The sequence below is a fragment of the Anas acuta genome, chromosome 2 (assembly GCF_963932015.1).
Source record: "Anas acuta chromosome 2, bAnaAcu1.1, whole genome shotgun sequence".
Lineage (NCBI taxonomy): Eukaryota > Metazoa > Chordata > Aves > Anseriformes > Anatidae > Anas > Anas acuta.
The window spans coordinates 10,026,524-10,050,358 of NC_088980.1; the positions used below are offsets into that span (position 1 = coordinate 10,026,524).

General features: G+C 33.6%; 1 protein-coding gene across 2 annotated transcripts in view; it reads right to left on the minus strand.

Moving 5' to 3' along the window:
- The window catches only part of PTPRN2 (protein tyrosine phosphatase receptor type N2), a 644,732-nt gene that overhangs the window by 330,400 nt on the left and 290,497 nt on the right, over nucleotides 1-23,835 (minus strand). For both annotated transcript variants that reach the window (XM_068673455.1, XM_068673456.1), the window contains exon 11: nucleotides 23,163-23,242. In XM_068673455.1, the coding sequence (XP_068529556.1) occupies nucleotides 23,163-23,242 (80 nt within the window). The remainder of the gene's footprint in view (nucleotides 1-23,162; nucleotides 23,243-23,835) is intronic.

Consider the following 23,835-nt stretch of genomic DNA (forward strand, 5'->3'; position numbering starts at 1 on the left):
TATCAAAGCTCAGAAACTTGTCTCTCTGGCTTAGGCCTTCTGTTATTTTTCCCACTTAAAAGATGATCGAAGGGACTTCACCAGGGTCACACAAATGGCACTGGTTAAACTAAAGGTGTGTTTCAAACTGATTGAGTTTAATACGCAGAAGATTGTGAGAGACTAATACACACTGGTCTTCTCAATTCATTTGGCCTTACCCCAAAAGAAACCCAGAAAGTCAGCTAAAGTAAGCAAAATAACAGTGTCTACAAAGAAATACACATTAGCTTAACTAGGCAGCTTTAAAAATATTTCATCTAAACTATTTAAACTAATTGCTTCCTTATTTTATGTTTCAAACATAGCTTTTTTTTTTCTTTTTTCTTTTTTCTTTTTTCTTTTTTTCTTTGAAATATATACAGGTAAAAAATAAATAAAGCAACATCAGGAAAGTTAGAATTTCACAATGAAAAATTACAACATACATATCTATAGATTTGTATCAGCAATTTTCACCAGTTTTCCCCATCCCTTCAATGGCAAGCCAACGATTTAAAGACCCTATGGCTTTATTTATACTCATAGTTGTCTTTTTCTTGTGTTTGAAATCTAAGCAAAATTTTACAAATTAGAGGATGACTAAGCATAGCCATCCATAGAACAGAAAATAACAAGAGGTAGTCAGAAGTAGCCACAAAAGAACAGATCCCAGAGCATGTTTTAAAAAAACAGATAAAGAGTATCATCTTTAAAACTGCCTTTAACAGTGAAATTCAGGCATCAGTGGTAAATGACCAGAAAAGGAATGCAAGAGTTTTGCAGGTTTGTTTATACTTATACCTATATTGTAGAGGCTTTATACCAGCATAGGTTGTTTTCTCTTTAGAGTAAACCCATTGCACTTGAATAAGTTTGAGATTTGCCTATAACATTATATTTTAAAAATGTATTAAAAATACTTGAGCAAATCCCCAGGGCAGACAGGGCTGAAGTCTAAATGTCATTGCTCTTTTGGAGACAAGATCAACCTATAACCTTATCAGAACACAAATGATGTCAGTGAACAACATCCAAAACCTGCAGAGGCATTTCAGAGATTTTTGGCATTCTAATTTATGGCTTTCTTGCTGTTTTATAACTTTCGGTTTGCTCCTTTGTAGAATTTTTTTTTTTCTTTTATATTTTCCTTATTGGTTACAAAAGTCCTGAAAATCTATCACTTTTACCTTTGCACTTTTTTATGATGCATAATGCTGATTAGAAAGCGTCTCAGCTGGTAATAAGTTCCCTTCATATTTTTTTTTCAAATGCTGTTTTTATGCAGTTCATACAGGAATCCAATTAGCATATCATTGTGACTGATTAAATATGCCACACGTAAATTTACATGTCAAAATACATACTGTACTTAAACAAACAGACAAGGATGCCAGTCTTCTGTAAACAGCTTTGCATGCATAAGCTAACTGAAAAGCACAAAGGCTTATATTTAAATTCTCAATGACTACCTGAATAAAGATAGAGTGAAAGGGAGACTGAAAGGTAATGTTACTCATGCATGAAGTGAGAGAATGAATATAGACATTTGTCTCTCTTTGTCTCTGAAGAAAACTATTGACAAGAGATTCCCCATCTGCATATGAGGCTGTCACGTCAGATTAGCTCATCAGGTAATGGAAATTTGGCCTCTGATCCAGAAAAGGTCCCTATGCACTAAGAATCGAGACTGTTTCAAAGAGATTGTATTATCTTAGACAGCAGGATTAAATTAATATGGGAATGACTTCTACTGGAGGAAATTTTTTGTTAAACATGTGCTAATGTTTATTATGCATAGCATCCACTTCTTATAAGTGATCTTTCTTGACATTTATTCATTACTTTTTGACCTTCCTGGCAACTGAAAAACAAACAAGTGAAGTGCACCCCCTGTGAAGCATGGATGATATGGTTCACACCAAAACCTCTAAATACACATTCATACAAGAGCATATTATGAAACAGAGAAGAAATTACAGCATTGTCAGATAGATCAAACTTATCCCCCCTAAACTGAAAAAATTATTGAGGTCAGTTAAAAAAAGACTATTCACAAAATGGATGTTATTACTATAGTTCTCAAGCAGCAAAAGGAAGACCTTGGTTTCAGTCCTTTCTCCAATGAATAGTTCACTAATTTACATTAAGAATGCAAAGAAGGAAGGACTTGGAAATGAGTAATGAAACTCCTGGGAAGCACCTGCATACCAGGCTACAGTGCATTGCTTCTTTTTGCTCTCATGAACCCCAGGCCAGTGAACATTTAATTACTCCATCCAAGGTGGGACAGCTTCTAGAGGAAAGTCTGAGAATCTCCTCCCAATACTTTACCAGCATGTTGATTGAGGCTATAGCTTCAGACTCCCAAGGCAGATGAAAACAGTGAACCCATACCTATATCCTGGCCCAGTGCATTTCTGAGATGAAAGCTGAGATGAAAGCTGAGAGCTTTCATCTATAGAAATTAATCAGGGAGTCCAATTATACATATTTACACTGTGTTTTTTATTACAGACCAGAAGGAATAAATATGTCAAAAAAATAGTCAGCGGTTGTAGTTTACAAGACAAAAAAAAAAAAAAAAAAAAACAATGTAAATGCCTAGGTAACTTTAACAGCTGCGAACCATTCCATGTGAAGTCAAAAGTCTTTTCAATGACTTTGTTAGAAAATTGGTTAGGCTATTACTGAGCATGCCAGAAAAAACAGAGACCGCTTCACAGCTTTGATTTTAATCATGTTGCACATGTAAATGAACATGGAATTAATTTGACCCATATCATCTGCTTCTGATGTCACACAAACCAGAAAGGAATGAGAAGACAAATAGACAGCACGGAGATATTTTCTGTAGAGTAATGTTATGTCTCATAAGGGCGAAAGAATCTAACTGCATATGCATATTAGTATTATAGTGCCTCAATCTTCTTTATGGAAGATTCCACACTAGTATGGAAAGATGAACTACGTAACTCAAGAAAGAGAATGAATTAAGAGATGTGATTGAGGGGCATTTCAAAATAAATGTAGCATGTTGAAATAATAGAAATATCGGAACAATGAAATGACATCTTATTGACATTATGAAAAGCCCTGGTCCCATTTCATCTAAAATAATTGATATGCATCAGTGATTGTTATTAAATCTAGATACAGGTTCTGTTATTTTATTTGATATATCAAAAATTTAGAACAGATTCCTGCACTTTCCAGTATCTAAAATCGGTAATTTAGAATATTTCTTTGCCAGATTTAATATTGGCAGAATTAAATGTAGTTTAATTTTTATCCCAAAAGTGAAGAAATATTTTTAATGAGGTTGAATCTACATTATAACCTTCAGTCTATATTAATAGCAATCTGAATTGTGAATGTTCTAAAAGAAACTGAAAACAGAAATTTATTGTTATAGCTCTAATTGCTGTCAAAGGGATGATGATGTTATAATACTGACAGTGATAAATGATGTCGAATTTTCAAATGATACAGAAAGGAGAAAAATGTTATTTTAGTGAATTCAAATCAACTGCCTACCCATTTATTTTATCTTTGCTAGAAGCCAGGTATAGATGCTTAAAAAAGTACAATGAATTGTGACTGGACAATCACAGAAGAAAAATCACCTTTTCACTTCTTCCTGCTTCTAAAAATGAAGCATATCCATTCATGAACACTTACCACTTGCATTGTGTTACCAGTGTGTTATCGCTAACAGCACAAAGCAACTAGCAATGTTTTCATTACTAGTGGAAATCAACAGACAAGCTCTTATCTTAATAAAATAAATTAGTTCCCCAACTTTTGTTTATGACTAACAAAATCTGAAGGATGTCTCACATGGTTTCTACTGAAAATTTTGGCCTGTGCCACACAGTAAGTGTTGACAATTCTTTTGGTGCTTAATAAGTAGAAATATTAAGAACTCTGGTACACCAAATTCAGTTGAAGCTATGAGTGGAACTTTGCCCTCAAATTAAGACATCTAAACCTCAGTGCCTACACAGATATGCCTGCATACTAGCTGGTTGCCTAAGTTCCCAATGTAGTTAATAAAAGACAAAGCTAATAGAGTTTTGAGGGCTATTCAGATCTCTCTGAATCAGACACCTACTTTTGTCCATCTGAATAGCTCTCTGCTTTACTCACTGCAGATTGTTGAGAAATATGGAGTCGGACTTAGCGAGCTAAATGTCTAGTCCTCTTTCAAGTGTTGTTGGTTACCCTGCTTGGCCTCTAGAAAGATGCAAACATCCCATAGGTGAAGCCCCACACAGGTATCTTGGATTGCTACAGCACCTCAAATGGCCCCAGATGTTTCCATGTGGTGACTGAATCCCACGGATGCTATAATGAATGCTTACACATATAGGTCACATGTGGACACAGGTATAAATCCACTTCTAAGTAGGTATCTTTATGAGCCAAATATCATTTAAAACACCCCTTAAAAGTCCCATCCCCTTCTTTCTTCCCAAAAAGGACTTCAGGATCAAGTCCATGGAAAGAGACAGAAATATAAAAGATAGAACATGCTCAAATGCATGTTCCAACCATTTTGGTTGGAAATTGTTTTTAGTAACACTACTTATTCAGTAGTATATCTAAGCACTTTCTTCTGATAAGCCAAACTGTGCTTACATTCACACACACGAGAAACTAAAGATGCATTCACCTACATGGAAATTTCTGAGAAAATAATATACCCCACAAAAATTGTTTGAAAGAAAGTTAGTATTTGATCTTTGTTTAGATTGTGTCATTAACAATTGTAAAAATGGTGGAATATATCAGTAATTACACTTCATGAAAAAAAAAAAAAAAGATTTTGCTTTGGATTACTAAGAGAAAAATCCACTATTATACAGACTAAAAGAATATGTATGTATGCTGTGTGAAAAGAAGTATATATATGATTTTCCAGAGGGGATTTGTCTTCAAAGCAGTGTGAAATTACATATCCTGTGGCTTAAAAATATATTATTTCAGCTTTATCTTCAATGAAGACATAGCTTATTTTATGTAAAAAAGAATGTCCACAGAAAAGCTTCATTAGAGAAATACATCTTTTACATGTTAATAACTCTGTAATTTGTTTCTCTTAACAATCAGCACTATGAAATTTGTACCTTGTAGTTTTCAGAGAATGTATAAGTTTTGCAGATGGTTACTTTCAGATTCTGTTTGTCTACAACAGGGAAACAACTAAATCACAATTCAACTAACAATGCACGTATTATTCCTATTCAAGCTAAGAGAAATCACAAGAAAAATCAAAAATCACAGTGAGTAAAAGTGATAAAATCAATGTCTGTCATGTAGGAGCATATGATTTTTTTTCTTATTTTGTATGAGCAATGGCATCTTAAGCCGCTAAATAAGATAATACGTTCAAAATGGGAATTCATGAAGGTTTTATTCATAACTCAAGTAAAATTTGAATTACTCTCAGAATAATAAAAAGATTGTTTAATAACATAGCAGCTTATTTGATTAGAAAGTGGCACAAATAAGAGGAAGAAGGCACTGCATGCTCAAGCAGCATAACAACATGAATTTAATGGCTGATAGAATTTTATATGCTGAAACATCCTCTTCCAAGTAGAACACCCAAATATCCTACATTTTTTGTTTCTTTTGTTATCAAATCCAAACTTCAGTGAGGTGATGGCTTCAGCAAAAGACAAGGGAAGGCTAAAACATGCTGGTCTAGCAGAAATGACCACAACAGGGATACACCCTTCCCAAGGAAGAAATGAATAAATTTCAATGGAATAATGATGTTCTGCTGCTCTTATCAACAAGTGAGACAGAGATATGTGCATTAGGTGTAGGAAACTGCATTTCTTATTTATATTAGAAGATTTTATAAAACCCATGGAATTTGAAAGAACACTTGGAGATGATCCAGGCCACAACAATGCAAAGAGTTGCTCCTGATTTGAAGAAGACAGAGGGGAAAAAGAGTAAAAAGAAGTAACACTTTATATGAGAACCAAGCTAGCCTTTAAAATAAATTTATTTCAATATTGACTGCAACCTACCAGAAAACATCTTTCAAAAATGCCTGCTGTTCTCATGCACTGATGTGCAAACTGGTGCCTTAACTTTTATCACATTTTGCCAACTGTTGCCAAAAAAATGGCAGTTCTCTTGGAGTAGAGTCATTGTAGAGCCAATGACTGCTACAGAAGCACTAGAATTGCAACAGGCAATTCTGTAAGGACATTTTAGGTTTTGTTTGTGCTTTTCATAGAATTTGAAAGGAAGAATATGTACTACTTCGTTATTTTTAAGTGGATGGAGTTTGTTCTCAGCAGAAGCCAGATGTGCATTGAAGTAGAAGAAACCATTACAAAATGACCTGCAACTCCTTTTGAACACCCAGGATACTCAGAATTAAAAAGCCACCCAAAATAAATAATTCTGTACTGATCTAACATAAAAGCAGATATATGCAGGTGAACACTATGACCTACCTTACCACTAACATTTATCTTCACTTACATACTTATGTTAGTTATTTCTATCCTCAGACCATTTTCTTTAATTTGTAAAGGATGGAAAATATCTCACATCTCCTTAATTAAGAGTATGGGCTTCCATAAATAAATAAAATAAGTTTAAAATTCAAAACATATGTCCCAGTGGTGGTGGCTTAGAAGGTCAAGGTCTTCCAGAGAATTTGCAATTACAAACTTCATTACCAATTCAGTAACATTCTAACTGAAAGGAAAGAGTCATAGCTCAACTACATAGGGCCGGAAATCTCCTAAGACTCAAGCAGGCTTAGAACAAGTCTTTTCAGATGCTAAGAAATTTTTCATTGTGAATAGGGCTACACAGACACTGAAGAATATTTTCACTGCCTTACACTCATCCTAAACCTTACCTCATGTGCATAGACAGAAGCAAAAGTGAAGCAGGTGCCATGATTAACAAAATGACACCCTTCCTCCTTTTCCCCCATTTTTCTATTCTGTTGACTAAACACACATGACCTTGGAGATGGCCCAAGCACCTCAGGTATCAGCATGGGACTGGCAGAGATAACACAAAGCCATGTGAAAGCCGTCACTTTTCAGAAGCAGCATTTGACAGCATAACACAGGATATTGCTCAGTGCCCACACTGCTTCCAGACTGTAGAATTTAGAGAACTGCATCCCATCTTTGCACAAAGGAAGGCAGAAATATCTTGCTCCATAAAAATGGTACCTATCCCTCAGCAACAGATTTTTGTCTATATTAATTCTGAAATGTGCTCTAAAGGTGCTTGAGACAGATCTAAGGGATTTGCTTTCATTAGGAGATCTTGGTTGGCCTTAAATTTAAGCAAGACTCCCATTGTAGTCAATGGAGAATAACAGGATCCTCAAGGGAATGATATACTCGACCTATCTTAGACACCAATCATAAGTGCAATAGACATGTATGAGATAGATGAGATATAGGAGATACAGATGAAACAGACACCTCTCATGGGATGAAATGAATTACCCTCTGGAAGCACTTATTACATTCAACTGATTGTGAAGGGAGCTGAGGTTGACTAGCTTACACTTAAAGTACCTAAAAGACAGACACCTGAGTTAGAGAAGATGAAATCCACTCTTACGTTTAAATTTGATTACAAAGAATTGAGTTAGCTGACACAATGCTGACCATGACTGATTGGGTCCGTGCACAGAAGGACAACTCCAATTCAATGCAGAGCTGCAAGGCAGCCACTGTAATTAGTTGACACAATGCTAAACACAACTTTTTTTTTTTTTACTTTTTTTTTTTCCCCCTAAGGCATACACTCAACTCATTTTTAACACAAGCAGAATTGTTTACCAGTCAAATAATGCTAGTCTCAGAAATATAGGACAGATGAGGATGATGCAACTGAGATTTTTATGTGAAAAATACATTGCAGTTCCATTCTGGACACTCTTTAATATAAAATATAAACATCATTAAATACAAGCACAGTAGCATTTCATTAAAAACATTTGAAATGGGAAATTACATATCTTCTGATGAACACATGAATTAGTTTGGAAATAAAACCTAGAATTTGTAATTGCCAAACTGAACACTTTTTTTGAAAAGCAGGACTGTATGAATTCAAAAATTGACACATTTTGTCATTGTAAACCCATAATATTTGATTTTTTTTCTTTAAAATAAAATGTGAAATTAGATTCCATGGTGTTATAAGCTGTGTAAAGATATCTGTTTCTAAACAGCAAAATTTTTGTTACCATAAGGAGAGACAAGAGAGTTTATACATGTATTGAAACTTTTAAACACCAGTACAGCTTATACATATTAAAATCTTTATGTAAAATACAGGCATAGAATTATAAAGAGAAACAAGTGACAGCATTAATGCAAGAATGGCATTTTATGTTTTGCTAGAGATGACTAACGAACTGAATTCCTATGGAAATATAGCGTGCATGACATTCTCATACCTACCCAATGAGTTCATAATGATTACTGCTATTACAATGAATACAAAATTAATGAATAATAAATTAAATCCTTACACTAAATTGATATTAGGAGCCTCTTTAAGTCATTAATTTTTTGTAACAGTCAAGTCACAATCCATAATAACCTTCTGAGAATAACAAGTTACGGATTTAATTACAGATAAAAAGAAATGTCTTCTATTAAAAATGTGGGAAATTATGCCCTAAAAAATTAAAAATGGAGCAGATCTTGGAAAGCAGCAAAGAATGTTCATAAACTAAAATAATAACATTAATAAAAAAGGAAATTAGAATGTCATGTTTTTACTTGTGATACTTTCAAAAGAAATATTCCAGGGTTAGGATAAAAGATGAACTAGCCAAGCATATTTCTCAAAGTTTGATTGGTTTATGACATGTCAAGTGCAGAGAAATTCATTTTTATACACCAAAATCCTGTCGTAAGAATTTAGTTAACAATCACAATAAATGTCATATCTAAATCTGGCAATTCTCACTCAGGATTTACCAGGAATCTAAAATACTAAAGTGAATTTTTCTCCATCTAATCTTCCCAGATATCTTCCTAAATAAAAAGAACTGTCAGCTTTAGAGATATATGGAATTTTATAGGTTTAAGCCTTCATGGAAATAAAAAGATTTTTTTTAAACAGGCATGTTCTACCTCTGTGTGCTACCACATTTACAGCTAGAAACTCTGTACACCAATAGTTTAAGCAATGTGGACAACTTTCAGAATTAAAAATAACTATTTCACAAAAAACAGAGATTTTGATTTGCCATAATAAATACTATCCTCTTAGAAGTGATCCTGAGAGAGGATCACAATATACACTGAGCTCAATTTACACTGAGCCTATACAAGAGCATAGGCTCAACGTAATGCCAGAGGAGACCTGTGATTTCCATCACCCTTAGTGCAAGGGCAGAACCTATCCTTGTATTTTGTAATACATTCAAGAACTCTTTTAGATCCATGAATAGAAGAAACATTAAAAGTGCAGAATGCACAAAAGGCCAAGTATTTTCCATATGTTAAAAATATAACCAAATTCAAGATCATTCCATTTCAATGAAACATTTTTGAATTTCTAGCAGGTATAATAGCTGTTTCTTTAAAAATAACAGTGGACAAAGGCAATCTAATGGAATTCCTTGTATTGTTTGCTGTATGAAGTTCAGGCATGAAAAAATGAGAATTATACAGTGAAGGATATATTACCCTTAAAAATGCAAAGTGATGTTTTGCTAGAGTTGGTTTCTATATGAATGGCCATATCTGTTTCCTTTAGCCATCTGTTTGATCTCCAACAGTGTTCAAAAGAAAAATACCAGGCAAATTCAGATCTAACTGGTTTCACTTTTTTTTTTTTTTTCCTCTTCTGGATATGTAAGTTACTTTCCATATACTATCTCTTTAATGAAATAAGGTGTCAAGGAGTGTAGAGTATATATAAATATAAAAGGTATAACTGTGCTACCAAAGTCTGAGTATCAGCATAGACAATTTCTCCTACTTAATTGCCTGGGTGTGGTTAGGGTTTGACAAACAACAGAAGTTCGCACATCTCTAACACAAACTCAAATTTGCCACTTGTGATAACAGCCGCTAACAGTAGTTTTATGTACATATGTAAAATGCTTATGTTTATACAGAAGAGGAAGTAGGAAGGATACTCAGCAACAGTAACAGTACATTCTGAGAAAAGCTGATACCCATTACCAGATGGGTACTAAGGGCCAAAGAGAAGCTATACCTAGGGGCACCAGCATCTGGACTTGAATGTGTGTAACATGTGCTAGCAAAAGCAAGCCGTGGACTGTCTGTGTTACTAATCAATCTGTCTTGATATTTTCCACTTTTTTTTTTTTTCATTTTCTTTATGGAGAAATCTGAGATCTAAACATCTTTTGGAATGAGGAGTCTTAGATACCTACTGCCTTATTTTTAAAGCAAATGTTTATTTAACAGTATGGCAGTACTCCACTCAGTTTGTTTAAAACTCTTTGGGACAACTTATAATTAATTTTGATACATAAGCTTTTACACATAAATATATGTCAATTCTAATGCTTATGATTGCTTGCAGTATTACAGATCTAAAAGACCAAATGAGGGTTCTTAAATTCTGCGATAGTCTTTACCTAACAAGCAACACACCAAGAAACCACTATAATATAAAAGATGGGTGCATTTATTAATTCTGGCAAAGAGTAACTGCAGCAGTATGTTCAACAAAACGTGATAAATATGCAAACTCTGCCTCATCACTAACCTTACCAGTTCAATAACAAGAGAAAATGATCAACTTCCTCATCCATACATCACTTCTGGAAATAGTTACCTGTACCTCTGATATTCTAGGCTTCCAACATCTCTCAACTTTCACTTATTTTTTGTCCACTCAGCTGATTTCAAATGTTTAATTATCCTATGAGAGCTCTGTTGCTAGCAGGAAAAAGAGCAATGGATAGAATATGAGAGGAAAAGGGACCAGAAAGGAAAAGCAGAATCACAGGAACAAACGTTAGAATTCATTCATGTTCTTTACCTGATAACATAACAAAATATGAATTTACCATCATATAATAATCATTAATGTATTTTCCTAAGGCTTACATAAGGCAGAGTATTGGGAGCTGCCACGTTAATGAAATGCCTAAAATGTCACCTAACTTTGAAAACATTATGCTGAAATATAAAATAACTGTTTTCACAGCAGGTAGATTTCTCAATTTGAAATGCATTAAAAATAATGTTAAAATACTTTTAATTTAACATGAAATAATACAATAAACCAGTCGAATTCTCAGCTCCTAAGTGGAAATAATTCTTGTTTGAACATGCCAATCTGTTTTACAGCCAAGGGTAGTAACTACACTGAGTGTGGTTGATTTGAGCTGCACATTTCCCATTAATGTTAATGTGAGTTTCACAGCTATATCCCTGCACATGGGCAGAGAATATACCCTCAAGTTGTTAAATGGCAATGAAAGACGAGAATGAATATGTGGTGATTCCTCTGAAGAGGAAAAATGCCAAGGAAAGAAATGTCACAAAGAGTAACATAATACACAAAATCCATTCAGAGAAGGAAGGACAGAAGGAAAAAAAAAAAAAAAAAAAAAAAGCATTCTCTGATCTCCTTCCAAAACCAGTATGTTCTGGATTTCCTGCAATGATTTTACAATTGAAAAAGACTTAACTGCCTCCAATAAAAGCCCTATCATGAAATCCAGAATAAATAAGCATTTTTTTTTTCTCAATTAAAGTCTATGTTTTAGATGAATCTACTGCTCTTCAGACATGTATGTAAAGCTTTATCTCTTATTTTTATTCTTTATCTACAAGCTTTAAATCACATGTAAAGTCAAAAAGAAGTACAGGAATATTTTCATGAGTGTTGCATCCTTGTTATTATTGGTGACATCCCTGGCTTTGTTGGTGACAGTTCAACAGTTTGTCTGGCAGAGCTGATCAAGGTTAACAACTTGGCAAAAAAAAATGGTCCTTTTTGTCTGGTACTAGTACAAGGTTCCTGTCCAGCTCCGACTGCAGCCTCTAACATAATACAACTTTATCTTCCTACATTTAGATCAAGGATTAGGCTATCCAATCGTGACCTGAATTCCAACAGTACATGTCAGTCTGTCCAAAGATTTTTAAAGATTTGCAAGGTCACCACATTAGCTATTTCACTTAAAGAAGCAAAATTAGAGGGGATGAACAATTAAGTATGTGTGAAATCACTGCAGGCTTGAGGTCATACCTGGAGTTTGGAAGCATAGCTGAACACCTCGAGCTCCTATGAAAAACTCCCTATTTATCTCTTTCTGTCATACCCACACATACCCGTACACAGACACACTTATTGTTGCACAAAGAATAGTACAGCTGCACAAAAAAATATTACAGAATGGTATTTTTTTTTTACTTAATCCCAATTAGAACTGGAATACAATGCCTTGAAGAGGTAGTCAACACTAAAAAAATTATACCTTTTATAAAAATCATAATTTTCATAATTATTTTAATGAATTTATTTGTTTTTGGTTTTGTTGTTTTGATCTTTTTATTTTATTTTATTTTATTTTATTTTATTTTATTTTATTTTATTTTATTTTATTTTGAGGGGGTGCTTATTTTCTTATATTTCCCCAGAGTACTTTATCAGTTTAAAATCCATAATAGGAGTTCATTCATAGGGTTAAGTGCATTAGGAGACTGGTATGTCTCATAAGAAAAACAGTTTTTCACATGTACTGAATTTTTGCATATGAAATTTACAGCAAAATTCAGCAGCCTAGTCTAGTTCTATAAATACATTTTTTCTCTTTGTTTTCTTTGACTTTATTTTATGACCAACTTTTTTTTTTTTCAATTTAAATTGAAAGTACTAGGATTATGCATCTCTGTTTATATGTATATTCAGCTACACACACATATATAATATACACATACATGTGTGTATATATACCATACTAATATATATACATTTATACAACACCATACATACATAAATATGCATACAAATGTATATTGCATCTGTACCACAGTATCAGTTTTCCCATAGTTCTCCAATTTCACATGGTTTGCCTACTCCTAGACATCCATTTAGCTAATTTTGTAAACTATGATAAATGAAATTACTCTGTGTTATTAGTTCACTTCTACTCAGTACCTAACTACAGTGAAAACTGGTTTCCACAACTTCTAATTACAAAACATTAGCTACCTGAGTCTTCTCCAGCTGAGCAGATTAGCATAGATCTTCTCCACTGACAGCTTTGACCTTCACTCCAGCAAACACTTGTCAAAATGCCAAAAGTAATTACCTGGGTGTTTAGGAAGGAGTAATGGGGTGTAGCTACCTACCTTTTCTTGTTACTGATCTAAAATGTCTATAAAACTTTGCCAAGAGGCACCCTCCAAATTTTGGCACACACATTTTTTTTTTTTTTTTTTTTTTTAATTTAATAGACTATCAAATATTAGCTATATGATCTTCTGCCAACCAATCTCATCACAATTCTGGAGGATAGGCTAAATAACCTACTAGATGGATCTTTCAACCAAAATGATTTTATGATTGCTGTCATCCTGATTTTGTTACACTGATGCAACCAGGGAAAAAATACAGAAAAGCAGCAGAGCAAGCACAGGAACAAATGACAATAATTATGCAACAGAAGAACATATTGCCAATTCTCTGAATTATCTTTTAAAAAATCATTATGTTACAGTCTTTTGTTCATAAAAAAGCCTTTTTCCTATACACATTTTAGGTTCAGAATTAAGAAAATAGAGGCACAGAGAATTTATAAGTACTTCTTGAAAATCTGTAGCTAGATTAAATCTAGCATGTCTTCTGACTTTAGCCAACAAAAAGCTATACAATCTCTTAATCTAGAACATTCAAATTTATAGAAAACATTTTCTAAAGAGAACAAATGGATTTAGCATGTTTTCCTAAAGACTAGATAATACTAGAAAGATTAAGTATTTGTAGATTATTACAATGGTCATTAATCTCTAAATCCTGCATATAGTTTTCGTCAGACAATAGCAAACATCATCTCCAAATAAAATCAAGATCAAAGGTCTATAAATCTGATTCTATCTTATCTTACATGTCAGAACGGATGCCTGAGGTTCAGAAAGGTTAGGGAAAAAAAAAAAAAAAAAAGAAACTAACTATATTTGACTACTAACAGTCCAGAAAACAAACACCTAATGAACATCAGATCACTTGCCTTGTAGTCATGACATAACCTAACAATTTTGCAGGCTCTTAGGTGGCAGCAACAGCAGCTGCTGGAGCAGCCTTCAATCCAGAGGAGAAAGACTGCTCCAAATGAAGGCAGTATTAAAATGCAGGACTGCATTCTACTGACCAGTGTGCCCTTGTGAGTGCACCCAACAAACTTCTCTTCACAAACTCTCCAAAAGCTCTCAAATAATTCCTTGTCCCACTGTCAAGAGCTCATTATTTCCCCTCTCAGATACATTCCCCCATGAGCTATCAGCAGTAGGTCATGCAAGTGGTTATTTTCAAGACAGATGACACATGAATCTTCTGGACCTCCTAACAAAGCATTTGTCAGGCAAAAATCCTGCACCTGCCCTTTCATCCCAGGTCATATTTGTGCCTCCTTCCCAAGATGTCATCCAAAAATAAATCGTGCTGTACCAAGAAAACAGATTCAGGTCAGCCACCCCTGCACACTGCTACCAATAACCGTGCTTCGGGAGAAGTGCTTTTCAATGTTACTACTTTTTTTTTCCAACAAAAACGGATCACAGTCTGATTCTAAGCAGAATTCTATTCTCTGTGTAATTGATTATTTTTTTTTTGTTCTTGTGCTTTAAATAACAGTTATTTTTCATAGGTCTCTGAAGTAGCACTGCTCTGCCACCTATTTTATTTTGTTGATAGGAAAGCCAACACTTACAAGATTGCTAATCATCCAATTTTATATATTAAAAGTAGGATATTTAGTTATATCAGATAAGGAACATTTTCTTGTTTGTACCAACTAAAGTAGCTGGCATGACCTTGTTCTCTGTTCCACATAGTGCCCACTGTTTATTTGCATGTATAGTTTAAAATTACTAGGTTTATCTTTTTTTCCTCATTTTGAAAAATTATGGTGGTTTAAAATCTACTGGTTGTTCTTTTCCAGACAAAGATTAGGCTATATTACTATCTGACCTTTTTCTTCAATTGCCTTGTTTATCTTTACCTAACAAGGTACATATTTAGCAATAAATAAATAAATAAATAAATAAATAAATAAATATTAGGTCAGCCTACCTATTCTTTACAGAAAAGCTAGCATGATAGAGGTCTTTTTCTCACCAGATTTCTTCTTGTATCACTTTTAAATAATTTCTTTAAATATGCTTAGGATCTGCTGTGAACAGATATAGTCTCTTAAGTGTACTACATGCAAATACTTAACATTTTATTGAAGGAATATAATGTTTAAAGATGTCTGGAATTGTGTTATTTTTGTTTATGACATATTGTATATATATTTCTAATACTTATATTTTCCTGGAAAAATGGTAGCTCATCCTAAAAATGTTAAACATAATAGCAGCAATTTTGCCAAATAATATGATGAAATATGATATTAAGCAGGTTGTTTTGGACTTGGTGATTTCTGCTTGCTTTGCTGTAAATTATAATATAATTTAGTTCTCAAACATTTTATTATAGGGACTTTTTGATACTGTCTTCACAGTTAGATCATAAAGTACCAATGCTACACCAAAAATAAAAAAAATGAAAAATTGTTTCAATCACCCATTCTCAGTGCTAAGAGCTCCAGAGCATCTATTCGTTGATTCATATCAGCTGGAAACAGTGCTTTTAAAGTTTACAGGTCAGTTTGAGATATCTGTGAAAGGAAATACGTAGCAAGTTTAATATGGAAAAAGACTTTTCATTCCCATAGTAAAAAATGTACTGTGAGATTTCTCAAACTTGAAAGAAAACCATTTCGTGCTTAAACATAACTGTTTCACATTACAAGCTGTAGGTGTGAACAAGCTGACTGCAGGAATTTGGTTGTTTAACAATACTATAAGTGGTAATATTTCTCAAACTCAAAATCTTTGTAAATTTTTCCAATCTTAAATTAATTTGGATTTCTTAAAGAGCTTTCAGTATGTTACCCAAGGGTATTGTTAACAAAGGAGACTTAAGCAGAAGAATAAAAGGTTTGCTCTAGAAGACTTAAGAGATCTAGAAACAGAAAAAATATTTTTGAATATGTTACCATACAGAAAGATCCTGAAAAATTCTACAATCCTGACTTCAAACAATTACCCTAGATTTATCTGCAGTATTTACATATGGCAGTCCTATCATCAGCATCTATGCACCAAACAATAAATATTTTTTCCTTGAATGTAGAGCAATCTACACAACTAGTTTAGAATAAATGTCTAACTTTCAGACAGCTGCAACTGAGTTAGATAAATTCTACCCTACCATGCATTATATTACCAGAGGGCTCTTAAACAAAGCCAACCTTGTAATCATGATTAACCTTTAAACTTTCTTTTAAAACCTTTAAATCTTTAAATTACTTTAACAAAGACCCAAATTTTACCTGTCTTTATAGGCCTGCCTATCACAGTCAGAAGGAAGTCACTGGGGAAGAGTGACTTCCAGAGAACAGAGACATTTCCTCTGTTAAGGTCTGAGGCACATTTACCAACTGGTAGCACCCATCACAACTGCTAAAAGTCATTCCAGGATAAAGAGGATATTGGCTGGCATAGTTGTAATGTTTTTCAGTAAAAGAACAAGGTGGGAAGGAAATGCCATCTAAAAAATCGTTAATCATAGTAACAGATATTTGATAGTGCAGGAGACAGTTCAGATTTTGAATAATACTTCAAAAATATAATGACATCCTATATTCAGCACTGGAAGGATTTGAGGAAAATACTTCAGATAGATTTGACAATACAGTAGGTGAAAGGCAATTGATCCACTACAGAGGGGACAAAAGGGGAAAAAGGACAATGTGAACTAAGGAGGCTTGAGTGGAAGAAATCAGGACTTGCACCAAAAGATTTAAGAGACCTAGAAACAGAAAAAGAGCTGTCAAAATTATATGTTTCACATTAAAGACCAAAGAATCATAATCCTTCTTATACCAGGGCAACAGCAAATGCAATCAGATGGACCCCATAGCCTCCTGGCTACAGTGTTCAAAGGTTCTGACACAGAAGCTGTCAGTTCACTTCAAAGATCAATTTCAAATTATTCATAGACACACAACTTCTTACCAACTCAGAGAGAAAGATATCTAATTGCACGATCTACAAAAATCTAGATAGAAGGAAGGGATTCAACCGCAGACTTTCATCTTGCTCTGTTCACTTCATCACAGCTGAATTATGAGTCTGACAATGACTTGCCAATGAATATTTTCAAAACAATCCATCTCACTGTTGTAGGATAGAAAAAGGAAACCAAGACAGTGTGCTACCATGTACATTTCTGTGACAAAAGCCACAGAGTTCATCTTTTCACGAGACATGCAAAGCTTGTGCTAAAAATCAACATTTTCTGGATTGTCTTAATCCAGAAATAATTCATGAAGGACCTCTTCAAGAGGAAAACTTTTAGCATAGAAATGTGTTTCCTGCTTGTATGGATGATCACCATGAAAAAAAAGGTGGCAAGTTGCCACTGAAGTACGTTATCCAAAGAACATCTACCAATTAACCAAAAATGGTTTAACAATAGACAAAGGCCAGACAGTGTTTAATCACAATCAAAAATAATGAGAGAAAGGCACAATATTACGAACTCTTTGTATCAATTGACATTTCCCAGGTTTTGCTCAAATTCCTTGACATTGGAATTTGATGACTAGAAGAAATGTTAGTAATATCAATTATTCTAAACATGCTTTTAACTAAATACATGTATATCTACTACAAACTTTGCATAATCTTCTTGTTGATGATTTATTCCTCACTGACATGCTGTCGCTATTTCTCCCTCTACATTTCTCTTTACACGTACATATTGTATGTAGTTATTATATGAAGATACAATAATATATGAAAATACATCTAAAGAGAGTTGTCTCTCTTTTTTGCTTCCTGAAAGCTTCCTAAATTTTTGTTGTTGTTGTTGCTAATAATGAATAATAAAATAAAGGTAAATAAAGGTATATATAATTTTTCTGTCCACAGTGGTATGGTCAGTGGCCATAGTTATTGTTTAGAGAGCAGAGTGAGCCTCTGGAGTGTTTCTAGAAATTAAAGTTAAACAATTTAAGCTGTATACTGGATCCTCACCAATTGATTCTCTGATGTAGGGTAAATTGTCTTCCCTCTGTTCTTTATTTTGCTAAATTTCAGACCATGAAGTTCATTATGTTTATTCACATTCTGTAGTAAACTGAAAAGATAATCCCCACCACCACCAGTACAAAGAGGACTACAATTCATGACTAGAATGAATACAAGAGAATATTCATATAAAAGTATCTGTAATATCTTATACTTACATTTGCTAAAGTTGAAATATATCTTTCAGTTATGCTGCACTTGCTGCAAACAGCTAAAAATGTGCCATTGATCTAAACCAATCATTTGTACTTTATAATTAATTCTTTTAAATATATCTGTAATGGATGTTTGTACCAGTGAATTTATAAGAAAATGAAAATACATTCATGTCAGAGTCTCAGCCCTTTTTAGCAGGGCTCAGACTGGATGTGTGACAAAACTGTGATTCTGCTGAATCTGCCTTACAGATGGGAGTAATAAACTGGAGTTTCTTCAGTGGTTGTGTGCTCATCACAATTGATGAGGCAGGTTTCTCATCAGTATTTTCATATTCATATTTTTAAGAATTAAGATTTTTTTTTTTAAATCTGCAGTTGTTTAAAATTCCATAGGAATTCTATATGCATGTTATTATCCATTCTAATACTTATCAGGCTGTATCTGTATTCAAATTAACTTGTTATACAGTTTAATTTTAATGATAATGATTTTTTCTTTTTCTTTTTTTCTTTTTTTTTTCTTCCCCAAGGGGAATTAATTCTCCAGTAGAGTTAGAAAGTTGGTAGATAAATAAATTTTAGACAAGAAGTTTATATGATTCAGCAACCCACTCCTTAAGTTATGATTAATGGTCCCATCAATCCATGCACTTTTGGAAAAACTGTGTTTTACCAGCAAGACAAGAGCAAATTAAAGAAACATAAATCAATAGCCTAGTTAAAAGTTAGAGGAATTTAAATAAAATAATAAATAAAACAAAAATCTAGATATTCTAATATATGTTCAAAACCCCCTATTTACAACAATGAAATCAAGATTTTTGAATTGCTGTAATTATATATATCACATATAGACACAAGAAGCTGCATAGAAGATCTGCTAATTCGCTAATATCTGGTTTTGCATGGCCTTCCTCTGTGCTACCAGTCCCACTTTACTAATATACCTATGTTATGAATACATTGTTTTGCTCTTCGGTTCTCTTATTATTTTTTTTAACACCTAATCTGTTGCATTTTTATACAATAGTAAATAAAATACAAGTATGATTCTTATTTGTTAAAGGCTGCAACTACACATAAGCACTTGCTTTTATTTCATTTTGTCAATGCTGAGTACTGTGCACAGACTTTTCTCTCCTGCACCTCCTCTTCATGTGAGCAGTATATATGTTGTAGCCACCCTATCCAAAAATTCTGTATTTGGAAACTTCAGAAGATTCTTATTTTCTAATTACCATTGTTACTTTACATGTCTTTGAATAAATTGTGTAATTCTGGACTACATATTAAGTTGTACAAATTCAAATTCATTGCTTATTACTATAGTGACTATATTGCAATTTTAGATAAATTGAGTTATCTTACTGATAGTTGTTCTCTGCTAGATTTCTCCTAACCTTTAAACTGAAGAGAAATTAAATCCATACTCATTTGTCTAAATGATGTCATGTGCCAAGTGTAATTACTTCTAGAGCAGGTCATCTATGTCTAGAGAAAGTTTATTTCATCAAAATGTTGAGATGCACCATTGAGCCTGACTTATTAAACAGAAATAGGCCAGAGGACAGCTACACCATGCAAGATATGTTCTATATTATGAACATCAAAGTGTGCAATGCAGGCAAAACATTGGCAGTCCTTCTGCTCTGCAGTGAAAGAGGAAATAAAGGTATTGTTAACGGTATTTTGTATAGCCTGCTTTCTCAGGCTGTACAAAAATTTAAATTATTCTGTTGTCAGGTTTCCCTGTAGAATTATGTAGCCCTAGAAAATGCAAAAAGAAAAGTAATCAAAACATTTACATAGAATAGGAACTATGGATTACTAGAAAAAAAAAAAATGTTTTACCAGCAAGAATATGGCTGAAGGATTTTAGGGAGCTTTTTCTCTGCTCAGTGTGGTTGTTGTGCACACTGAGAAGAATGGATCTCAAACGCTAGGAGAATACAGTAAACTATTTTTATTATCGTACTTCCCTATTTCTATTTTTCAGTAGATATTCTAAGTCAAACATGTATTTGCAAAGCTGCTGTGGAGTCCCATGCCTTCTCTAATCTGCACATTTGTCAGACTCCACAGGGGAGGATGGAAAACTTTAAATATAGTTCCCTATATGGAAACTTAAATAATGCAAAGAAAGGAGCAATTTATCCATTTTGGTTACAAAACTATATATACTACAAAAATAATGAGAGCAAGTTCCTGCAAAGAACCTGTTGCCACAGATAATAACGAGACATGGACATTATTACAGAGGCAGAAATAGATTCCTTTTGGAAATCTGGATAATTTAAATTCTCATAATTACTATGGCATCTGATTACCTCAATTTCTAAGTTCTTTGAGTTTCTAAGGATGTGATGAATGGTGAAATTCTTCACTCAGTTAGGTCTATAAACAACTGCTTTCAGATTTCCTGGATGAATGTTGTTACGTAATAGCAGGACACCATGGAGTAATACATTTACCCATGCCTGGAAGTATGCACCAATTTATTCTGCTTCAGTTTCCTTTGGTAAATTACATTTTTGGAATGATTTTCTTTAAGACATTGTTGACTTTTAACATTTATAATTGCAGCTAAAACCTGAAAAAAAAAATCTTATGTAAGTATGTACTGCTGTTGCTCATTTTACTATTTTTATTTTTGGCTTTAGATATCTGCAAGTTCACAAAAAGTTTGCTAAAAATAAAACAAACTGATTAGCAAGTACATTGATAGGCTACTGCAACTTTATTTACTGGTTAGAAAAGAGAAAATTGATACTTTTTAAATTTACAATGTTTGACTCCTGGGCATATATCTAATTTTATTTATTTATATATTCATTTAGGCAAAAGACTAATTTTCAAAAAAAAAAAAAACAAAAACAAAAAACCACAACAATTTCCTTGTTTGATAATGACTGAATTGTTTTCATTAATCTATTACTACACTAAGATCTTATTTCAGAGCAGTAATAGTCTATTCAGACCCACAACTTCATATTTAAAGCTTATTTTTTCTCCATTTGAATTTTTTACATTAATCTCCAATGAAACTCATCTGCCATTTTGAGTCCAGTCACTCAGTCTAGTATGTTTTTTATACATTTCTAAGATCAAGTTTCACCTTTAATACTGTAAATAATTTAGTACTCTTAGCAGGCTTTCTCATCACACTGCTCACCATTCTTTTTCAGCTCATTTATATGTTGGATGACACAGTCCCAGCAGAGATCTATTTTTTTTGAGAAAACTAGTAAGTTATTCTTACTCTCTGTTTTTTATTTGCCTCTTAACCAGTCACTGATCCGTGTATTTCTTGTTCCGTATTCTAAGAAACAATTAGTTTCCTCAGAAACTTTTAGTGAAAGACCTTGTCAAAAGTCTTCGGAAACCCAGGCAGGCTGTACCAGCTGTATCATATTTGTTGATCTCTTCAGAGACAGTCAACAGGTTTACAAAGTAGGACACTACTACACTACTATATTAATTTTTACCAGATAAAACATACAGATTTAGGTGCCCCATAATTCAATAATTTATTGTAATTTCCTAGTTTTGACAGTTCTTTTTTTTTTTTTTTTTTTTTTTTTTTTTATGTTAAACCTATTTAAAAGTGAGTTTGTTACTCTACTCACCAGTTAACAAGAAATCTCAAAGTGAAGGGTTTCACACTACCAGTGCTTAACCATTTTGTCCTTGTGCTACTTAAAACCAGAGTGGATACTTTATGGTGTTGGTAACCTCTACACATTCATTTGACTGTTTTTCATACCCTAATTTCATACCCCTAAACACTTTGAGATAGATCCTCCAGAGCCCTGCACAAAGGGCTCTGGCACTGGAACTACCCCAGTTCTTTCTACAGCTGAATTCATCCATAAGGAAACAGGAGTTGTTAATGGACAGTTTGGGGCTCCCAATGTTTATTTAAATGAACTTCTTTTATTCCTATTTGCAAGCAACATTGCAACTTGTTTATTCATAATTTTTAAAACCTATCAATTGGGTAATTTGGAAGCAAATCATTTATCAATTCAGTTACTTTGCAGAAATGATTTCTTTCAGTCAACAGCTCCTCCATAATACTGTTAGTAGCCAAATTGATAAGAAGCCAAGAGCAGTACATAGAACAGTGGTATTTATTCAGAAGCAGTTTAGCTCCAGATATACAATGTTTACTCTCAAGATTAACGGGTCATGGAAATTGCCTAAACCACACACCAACAAAGGTACCGTCTTTGATCCAGAAATTAAGGCTAACATGTAATACCGTTTTTGTTTCCTGAAACAAAGTATAAGAAAAGCAAGGGTATTAAATTCTCATTTGCAAATATCTAATCTGTTTTTCTGAGGTCATGACAACACTGAAGAGTTTTTCACCATGCTAAGCTGTGTCTCCATGTCTGTATTTAATCCATTTCCTCTACAAACAATGAAGTCTCAGGCAGTTTTAATTGACTCAGAGACATTACACTTCATTTTCCCATATGTGCCACTTACCCCTCAGCCACTCTCCCTAAACGCCAATCTTCCTGGGAGAGTGTGCTGCCTCCATCCATGTTGTCTGACTACAGTCCTCTAAACTGAAGAGTGGAAGGCCAGTTTGGGAATGGAGGATAAGGACTCTTACCTGCTGCTTTGGCAATATCTGCAGTTGAAATGTTTTGGAGGTTTGAGTGCACTCTGAAGGTCACAGCTGGTCCCAGCACGCTAGAAGAGATTATTAAAAAATGTAAGACTCATAATCAAGAGACATGGCATAATATTCCTTTTCAAAATAGGTTTTTAAGGAGAAACTATTAAGACACCATTTAGCCCTCTTCCTTTTGCTTCATTAGCTACATTTGCATACATTTATATACCTCTTGTGGAAGTTTGTGTGTATCTTGTCTTGTGGCTTTCTGAAAGAATTTCAGAGACATTAACTAAACTTCAAAACATTCCTGTAAATACTATTCCCATTACAAAAATGGCAAAATAGAGGCACAGAAATTGTTATTCTCTCCAGAACACCACAGAACACCACTGGAATTCAACACCTAAAGAAGATTACATAAAGCTTCAAATTTTATTTGCCTAACCTTCACTCAAGCTTGTTATGAACCTCAGTCAGAGGGACAATAAAGAGAGTCAGAATATTTATCTTGATCATGCTCTGCAAGAACATATTTGGAGAAAAGATTTTGGATGTATCTGATCCAACTGTCTGATTTGGAAAGATGGCAAAAATTACTTAACTTATAACAATAGACGTAATAATCTCTTTGGACAACTTATAAAGAGAAGTGATGGAACTCTGTGGT